Here is an 8,574-nt window from a genome sequence, read left to right on the forward strand (position 1 = left end):
CATGGGACTCACAGGTGACACAGGTTCAAAGGTGACAGGGGGCTGAGGGGTGATGTGGGACTCAGAGGTGACACAGGCTGAGAGTCAAAATCTTATTTTCCCGTGTTTTTCACCCTCACGGGTCCCCTGCTCACCCCATCCCAGTGTCCTGGAGAGGGTGACTCCAAATCTGTCCCCAGATGGATCCCCCAGAGTGGGGCCGTGTCCTTTTGGGGACAGTGCTTCCCCAAAAGACAAAACCACCAGAATTTATTCTACTTTTACCCAGATTTGAGTGTTACTGCAGCAACCCAAAGGCATCTTTGCATTTTAGTATCATTTTTATTGGACTTAATCCACACTAACACCAGATCCTGGTTGATCCTGGTGCTCTGAGTCCCCCTGCCCCCCAAAATCCAGACATCCCCTTGAATTCCTCCAAGCTCTCACTGGATTTTTCGTTTTTATTTTCCCAAATTTTATGAAGCCAAAGCTTCGCCTCAAAATTATAATTTTTTCCCCAGCCACGCCCACTCCTTTTCCTGAATAACACTGTATATAAGGGGAATATACAAGTAGAAAAAGAAAACAAATGGCACTTAGATGTGAGTTGTGGCTGAAAAGGGGTTAAATACCCCCCAGCGATGAATTCCTCAAGGGGGGCTCTAAAATCCACAAAACCCAGCAGTGAGTGGTGAGGAAGGGGGCTGGCTCCTGCCCCTCTGTACCCCAAATATCCTTCAAAAGGTGGGGAAACTTCCCAGGTGTCCCCATGTCCCCTCATGGGGGCACACAGAGCCACCAAGGGGAGCCCCCCAAAGACACCAGAGCCACCAATTCCTTTGGGCTTTAATAAACCAACAGCTTTGGGGTAAATCCACTTTGCCAGCAGGAATTCCTCGTGCAGGGTGGGGCAGTTTAACCCCCAAAGTCCTCGGAGTGGGAAATCCAGAGGGGGGAAAGGGGTAAGGGGCTTCAACGAGGCTGAATTTGGGGGGTTCCCCCTTGGAGTGAGCAGTGGCACCCCCAGCCCTGAGCCCCTCCAAAGCCCAGAACCCCACAGGGCTCTCAGGAAGGACCCACAGGATCTGGGGGGAATTCTGAGGGTGCTCCTCAAGCCCTGAGGGCAGGCTGTGACATTTAAGACAGTTCAGCAGAGAGAAGAAACCGAGGAAAACCCTCCAGCAAGGAGTCATGGCCACCAAATCCCACGGGAAGCATCCAGCAGATCCCACAGGAACATCCCCAGGTCAGCCAGCCGCTGCCTCTCTCCCATAATTAACGAGGTGCAGTTAATTACTGGAACAGTGAAGCCACCTCTCCTCACACCAGCCACTCTGAGGGCTCCAAAGGAAGGGAACAGCCAAAGCCAGCTCAGCCAAACGCTGGAATTTTGGCAGCACCAGGCTGGGAATCACCAGGTCAGGGCATAAGGCTGAGGTGAGGGACACGCAGCTGCCACTCCACGATCCATCCGGGCTCCAGGCCGGGCTCAGGGACACGTGGCTGTCACTCTGGGGGCTGGCTGTAGTTGAGGGACAGCAGGACCATGCTGTGGGCCAGCAGAGAGGCTTCAGAAGCTGCAAGAGCACAGGAGCAGGGTGAGAGACTGGCACAGGCACTGGGGTGCACTGGGGAGACTGGAGAGGCACTGGGGGACATTGGGGTGGGCACTTGGGTAGACTGGGAGGCCTGTGGTGGGCACAGGGGGGTTCTGGGCAGCACTGAGACAGGAACTTGGCAAATTTGGAACATTGGGATGGGCACGGGGAGAGCACTGGGCTCCTGGTCCCACATTTCCACCCCACTCCTGTTTTCCTGTCCTCGGGGCTGCAATCTGTCACCAGAGGTCTGCAGGATGGGGACACCTGGGCACAGGTGTGGGGCTGAGCCCAGATGGGGACAAAGTTCCCTCCCATCACCCCAAAATTCCACAGGAGTGCCCAGAGAAGGCTCTGGGGTGTGCTCCCCCACCCAGAGGTACCTTGGAGCTCACAGGAGAGCCGGAGCCACTGCTCCAGCCACGCTCGGCACTCGGCCTGGCCCAGGTGAGTGGAGTTCAGCCCACGCAGGTAACAGGCCTGGGGAGACACAGACACGGTCAGGGAGTGGCACATGGGACACCAGGATCACACCAGGATCCCCCTCCAGGAGGGGAAGAGAACTGTTCCCCAGTTCCTCACACCCCAGCTGTGATCCCAGCACGGAAAAACTTTCCCAGGAGAGAACAACCCTGTGGCCCAAGGCCATGCTGGTGACACCAGAGGTGACACGAGCCTGGGACAGGTGTGCTGAGGTGTCCTCACCGCTCGGAGCTCCTCCTCAGAGAGCTGCCCCGGGCCCAGGTGCAGCAGGGCACGGTCCAGGTGCCGGATCTCCAGGACGTGGCTCCGCAGACGGTGCCGCAGGAAAAAGGCCGGCAGGTGTGGGGTCAGGAACAGCACCTGGCTCAGGGCTCTCTGTGGAGGAGGAGCAGGGCACCTGTGACACATCCAACCCCTCCCAGAACACATCTGGGACACATTCAGGTGCTTCCACCAGCCCACGTGGCTCCAAGCCCCATCCAACCTGGCCTCGAACACTCCCAGGGGTGGGGAGATCCCTCCCAGTGCCTTCCCACCTTCACAGGGAGGAACTCCTCCAAATCCTCCTCTGGATTCATTCCTAGCTCCACATCTTTATAATCTTGGAGGCCCCACAGTTGGAGGCAGCACTACAGGTGGGGTCTAACCTGAGCCCCTTTCACAGCGTGGGGATGAGCCCAGGGCATCTCTGCAGCTTTTCACCTGCACCTGGACTGGTTTGGGGACACTCCTGGGTGGGGGGAACACCTGGACTGAGCCGAACTCACCACATGATCCACCTGGAGCCTGTTGAGCGCCAGCAGAGAGCCAGAGAACAAACCCCTCACAGCCAAGAGCTGGCCCAGGTGGGGCCGGGCACCTCCCTGCACCTGCAAGAGCACCAGGTGACACATGTGACAGGTGACAAACACCTCCCAGAGCCCCGAGGGGGCGGTGCTGGGGGCACAGACCTGGGCACAGAGCTGCTGCAGGAGCTCCCGGGGCTGGGGCTCGGGCAGGGCCCGCGCTGCCAGCGCCAGGCTCCGCAGCACGGCCGGGTACCAGCCCCTGCGGATGCAGTCGTAGGCATCCAGGAACTCCAGCTGCTGCTTGGGAGTCCAGAACTGCCGGATCAGGAGCTGCCGTGGGAAGAAATACCTGGGGAAAGGCAGGAGATGGGGGATTCAGGGAGGGAACAGCAGGACAGGCAGGTTCCAGGCTGGGGGAAAAGGCCAAGGCTGGGGCAGCACAATTTAACCCAGGAGCTGCTGGTGTTTGTTCCCAGAGGGATCAGGGGATCATTGAGGCTGGAAAAGCCTGTTGTCACCAGGTGCCAAGGCCACCACTGACCGTGTCCCCAAGTGTCACATCCACACAGCTGTGAAATCCCCTCAGGGATGGGGAGCCCCCCGTGTCCTGCTCAGCCTGTGCCGAGACAGAACTGCCTTTTCCATGAGGAAGTTTCCCTCAGATCCAACCTAAAGCTCCCCTCAAGGCTGTTTCCTCTGCTCTTGTCACCTGGGAGCAGAGCCTGACCCCATCTGGCTGTCCCTCTTGTTGGGCAGGTGTGGAGACCAAGGAGCCTCCTTTCCTCCAGGCTGAGCCCCCTCAGATCCCTCAGCCTCTCCCAGTGCTCCAGCTCCATTCCCAGCTCCAGCCCCTCTCTGTCCTGCACTGGGGACCCAAAACTGACCCCAGGATTCAGGCTGGGCACTGCCCTGGGCCCAGTGGCCACACTGGGACTGACACAAACCAGGTGTCTGTGGCCTCCTTGCCCACCTGAGCTCACATCCACCCCTCAGGTCCTTTCCTGCTGCTCTGTCCCTGGCCTGGAGCATTCCATGGGGCCACGGTGAGCCAAGGACAGGACCTGGCCTGATCAATCCTCACCCCATCAGCCTCATCCCCTCGATCCCACAGATCCAGCCTGGCCCAGGCCCTCTGTGGGGATCTGCCTTTCCCAGGTCCCCTGTGGGCTGAGGTAACTGAGGGCAGGAGGAGAGGGTGGGATGGACAGCAGAACTGCAAAATCCCAGGAGTTTAAATCTCATTATTACAGTTGCTTATTTTACTATGTTATTATTTTTATTGCTGTGCATTATTATTTTATCAATATCATTACTATATCTTATTGTATTAAATAATAATATTATTATTTAATAGTTCATTTTAACCAATTCCATTATTTCTCTGGGACACTGGTCCCAGGAGCTGGGATTGCTAATGCAGCACTGTTTGTCCTTAGAGATTCCTGCCTCTGACAATCCCAACTGCACAGAACCTGGCACTCAGGGGATCCAAGGCTGGGGGTACTCACATCAGGACAATGACCAGGAAGTTGGCAAAGGGGGGGATGGCGATGATCCCGATGGGAATGGCCTTGAGCACGTCCCTGCGGAACTGCCTCCAGCAGGAGGCACCAGAGTCAGCACCTGACACCAAACTCCCCCAAATTCCCCGCCCCCGAGGTGGCTGCAGCTCCCAGCCCCCGTTCCTAGGCAGGGAATTGAATGGTTCTGGCTCCTTTTTCCCTGCCAGGATCGGGATTAACACACGGGAGCCGCAGCTCGTGTTTGGACTCGGTGTTTATTATCATGGTTTATTATTTCTTATCTATTTACAGACTCACCAGCCCAGCTCTGACTAACAAGTGAGAAAACAGAGGTGAAATGGAGCCCCTCTGACTCTTTCCAAGGTTGTTTAAGTGCCAATTACACAATAACGAGGTGACACCTCTATTATTTATATTTCTAACCCAGTAATGACCACTCAAGGCCTTTCTCACCACTTTCTCACCCAGTTACAGAAAACCACCAGTTGGAATGCCAGAAACTTAGATTTAAGGCTTTGGTATAAAGTAATACATGTGAGTCAAGACAGAGGATTTGGGGTGTTGTCTTTGTCCTTCATCTTCACCTTCTTCTTTCTGCTTCATGGGTTTGGGTGGTCTTCTGTAACTGGGTGAAGAAGGTCCACATTGTGGGCCTTGGGTGGTCATTAGAGGGTCAAAAATGTAAATAATAGAGGTGTCACCTTGGTATTGAGTAATTATCACTTAAAAGAGCTTGGAAAGAAAGACTCCTTTACCTCGTTTCCCTGGCTTGCTAATTGGAGCTCATGGTGCCTGTAAGTACTGTAAATAGAGAAGATATAATAAATATTCCAAGTCTGAACTCGACATCTTTGTCTCCCGTGTTGTTCACCCTGACCTTGGCAAGGCAAAAAAGAAGCCAAAACCACCACAACCACCCAAACCCACGAAGAAGAAGGAAGAAGGTGGTGAAGAAGAAGGACTCAGACAACTCCCCCAAATCCTCCATCTTAACTCTATGCACCAACCCCCCAAATTTCCTCAGTTTCCAGAACTCCAGCAGGGCACAGGAGCTCACAGAGGACTCGCAGCCCTGCTCCAGGGGCAGGGAAGGAGCGTTCCCAGGGCTGTGGGGAGGCAGAGCTGGGAGCCCCTGGCACACCTGGCGCAGCCGCTCCATCTCGCGGTACGGGAGCTGCTGCGTGCTCAGCCTCTGCTGGGACATCTTGGATTTGATCCTCAGGATCTCCTTCACCTCCAGGAAGAGCGCCTGGATTCCTGCAGGGAGGCACAGAGCTCCCTCAGGGACTGATTCCACCCCCCAGGCAGGGCACAGATGCTGCAGCCACTGCCCCCACTCCAAAGCGTGTCCTCATTCCAAGAGCCACCTGCTGGGACCCCCCCATTTAGGAACCCCCCGTTTGGGACCTCTTTTGGGACAAATTTTGGGACCCAGATGTTGCTTGGACTCCCCCCTCTTGGGATACCCCTTTTTGGAACACCCCACCTACTTCCAGACCCACTTTTTTGGCCCCACCTGTTGGGTCCCCTCTTTCAGCACCCACTTTTTAGGACCCTCCCCGTCGGGACTCACCTGTTTTGAAGGTGCTGTGCAGGATATAGAACCTGGGGAAGCTCCTCTCCAGGTACTGCTCGTACCTGGTGTTGACCCACCGGGCTGCAGCGACCACGGCGGCCACGAGGGCGCGGGAGGCGGCGCGGGAGGAGAGGGAACGCACCTGGGACCTGCGGCCCCAACCCCCCGCGTCAGCTCTGGCCACGTTTGAAACTCCCAGAAAGGGGGAATGGAGCAGCTGGGACCCCTCCCGGGCCAGGGCTGGGGCTGGGAATCAGGATCTGAGGGGATTGAGGGGCCCCGGCTGATTCCCGAATTCCCGTGCCGGGCACTGCGGCCCTCGGGCACAGGAGAAACGGTTGGTACCAGGGCAGGGAACAGCTCCGCGGCCATGGAAAAGTTGCGAGATAACGGGGGGATACCGAGGGCTGGGGAACGGGTGGGGGGACACGGCCAGGAGCGGGGGATAGCCGGAGAGGACGAGGAGGGTAAAGCGGAGGGTATTTGGCGAGGGATCACGACTGCAGCCGGTGTTTAGGACGGGGAGTAGTCGGTATTTAGCGGGGGCTGTGGTCAGTGTTTGGGGGTGTCAGGGCTGCGTCGAGAGCGCGTCTGCCTGAGAGGGGCACGTCCCGGCCGGAACCACGCGGCATGGCTGCCCCACGGGAGTCCCCGCTCACCTGGACAAGCCCAGAGCGAGTTGCGGCTGCATCCTCTCCCGCGGGGGGCTCAGCGCGGAGGGGCCGAGGCGCCAGAGCCCCCCACGGGCCGCGGCCCTGGACAGCGCCATCTTGGCGGGTCACAGGGCGGCGATCACGTGGGGCTCTGAGCGCTGATTGGCTGCCGCGCCGGAAGTGCCCTTATTGGGGGGCTCCGGGTCCTGCCCGAGCCTCCTCCTTTCCGTTCCTCCCGGCGGGATCGGGCCCTCCCCAGCCCAACCGGGCCGGCGCCCGCCTTCGGCCCCGCAGGCACGGCTCTGTCCCAGCTATTCAGCCCGGGAGGCACGGCTCTGGCCCTGCTGTCCGGCCCCGCAGGCACGGCTCTGTCCCAGCTATTCAGCCCGGGAGGCACGGCTCTGTTCCAGCTATTCAGCCCGGGAGGCACGGCTCTGGCCCTGCTGTCCGGTCCCGCAGGCACGGCTCTGTCCGTGCTTCCCGTCCCGGTCGCGGCCGTTCTGCGCTGGGCCGGTCGGTGACCGCGGGCGGGTGAGCCTCCGGCCTCACCGCCGTCTCACCGGGGTTTAAAGCCTTTCGCAGCCCTTGCGGGGCCCGCGCAGGAGCTGCCGCTGCCCCCGCGTTATCCCTGGCCATGTGAGAGGCCAAATACCGCGGCGGAGAGCCCGGGACCCTCCAAGCCCCATCCCGGTGCCTCCCACTCCGCCTGCGCCTCCCGGGACAGCGGCACCGGGCAGGGCCCTCGGTCTGTCCCTCGGTCTGTCCCTCCGTCTGTCCCTCCTCCCGCTCCCCGGGCAGCCGAAGCGGTTGTTCCAGCAGCCCCGAAGGCCCTATGTAGGTCATGTTTATTTTCCTCATACCAGGTGCCGGAACAAATATTTTCCAAGGATTTTCGGGAAACACCCACAGGCCTTGCCCTGAGCTTTGCTCAGAAACTCCTCCGGCTCCTCGGGAATTCCCCAATCCAGGCGCCACTTCCCAGATTTCAGCCAGCCCCTCCGTGTGCTGGGGACCCTCGGCGATGCTTTTCCCTGCCCGCGGCCGGACCACGGCTTCTCCCGGGGACGTGGCATCGCTCACGCAGCCCGGTGCCCTCCTCACCCGTGCCCAGGTGTTGCTCACTCAGCTGTTTATTTGTCGGTAGCCCGCCGGACGGGAGGTTATCACCATCCCCGGGATCGCCGATAAGGCGGGGTCGATGTCCCGGGACGATCCCCGCCGCACGTACCGGGGCTCCCCGAGCAGAGTCCGGCCCCGCGGATCAGCGGAGCTTCATCAGCCCCGGCCCGCGGCGCCACATCAAAGCGAGATAATGGCCACTTAATTAACGATCGGGAGATGCCGCAGCCTTTGAGGAGCCCCGGAGGTTCCTCGGGACCTCTGCTCCGGGCGGAGGGCGGGACGGAGGGGACACCCCTTATAAAGGGAGGGGTCAGCCCTCGAGTGGGACGCTGCGCCGGGATCCCCGCAGTTCTGCAGGAGCCATGCCCTCCAAACGCGTCCCTGCCTGTGAGCTGAGTGAGTACCCGACCCCTCAGGGGCTGGTATTGCCCCCAGCCCAAAACACTTGGGATTTGGGGGAATCGGGCAGGTTCCCAGCTCCAGGCTGCCCGTGGGCTCAGTCACACCTGGTTTCAGGTGGGGAGTGAGGCCACCCGTTGGGTTATTCCTGTTTTTGACACCAGCAGGGTTGGGTCAGGGCTGAGGGTGGTGGAGTCTCCCACCTCCTGGATTTCTCCTCATTTTTCCAGGAGTTGGTCATTTAGCAACACCATTAGTAATGCCAGGTTGCTCCTGCCCAATGCTGCATCCCGCTCCCAGTTAAATCCCAGGGTTTGGTTCTCACAAAGGGAGTGGTTGAAAAAGTTATCTCAAGGGAATGCACAGAGAAGGAAGAGGAGGAATGCAGTGAGGGAGCAGCGTTTCTCTCTGGAAAAACCAGTAACAAACCAAACCAGCACGGCATGGCAC

At 58.9% G+C, this 8,574-nt stretch overlaps 1 protein-coding gene across 4 annotated transcripts; it reads right to left on the reverse strand.

Annotated features, from left to right (window-relative positions):
- Positions 1-301: 301 nt before the first annotated feature.
- On the reverse strand, positions 302-6,741 carry LETMD1 (LETM1 domain containing 1). 4 transcript variants are annotated; one of them, XM_066337403.1, is made up of 9 exons: positions 6,610-6,741; positions 5,948-6,126; positions 5,516-5,631; positions 4,360-4,442; positions 3,014-3,200; positions 2,831-2,932; positions 2,286-2,438; positions 1,964-2,060; positions 302-1,559 (listed from the first exon to the last, which is right to left on the reverse strand). In XM_066337403.1, the coding sequence occupies exons 1-9, from the start codon at positions 6,717-6,719 to the stop codon at positions 1,489-1,491; spliced, it is 1,098 nt and encodes a 365-aa protein (XP_066193500.1). In that variant the 5' UTR covers positions 6,720-6,741; the 3' UTR covers positions 302-1,488. The 4 variants fall into 4 exon arrangements, 2 of the variants coding, with proteins under 2 accessions (XP_066193500.1, XP_066193501.1); XR_010745526.1 differs by having other exon boundaries at positions 1,517-1,559; positions 4,360-4,434; XR_010745525.1 differs by having other exon boundaries at positions 1,517-1,559; positions 4,360-4,446.
- Positions 6,742-8,574: the final 1,833 nt, after the last annotated feature.

Source organism: Sylvia atricapilla, chromosome 29 (assembly GCF_009819655.1).
Source record: "Sylvia atricapilla isolate bSylAtr1 chromosome 29, bSylAtr1.pri, whole genome shotgun sequence".
Taxonomy (NCBI): Eukaryota; Metazoa; Chordata; class Aves; order Passeriformes; family Sylviidae; genus Sylvia; species Sylvia atricapilla.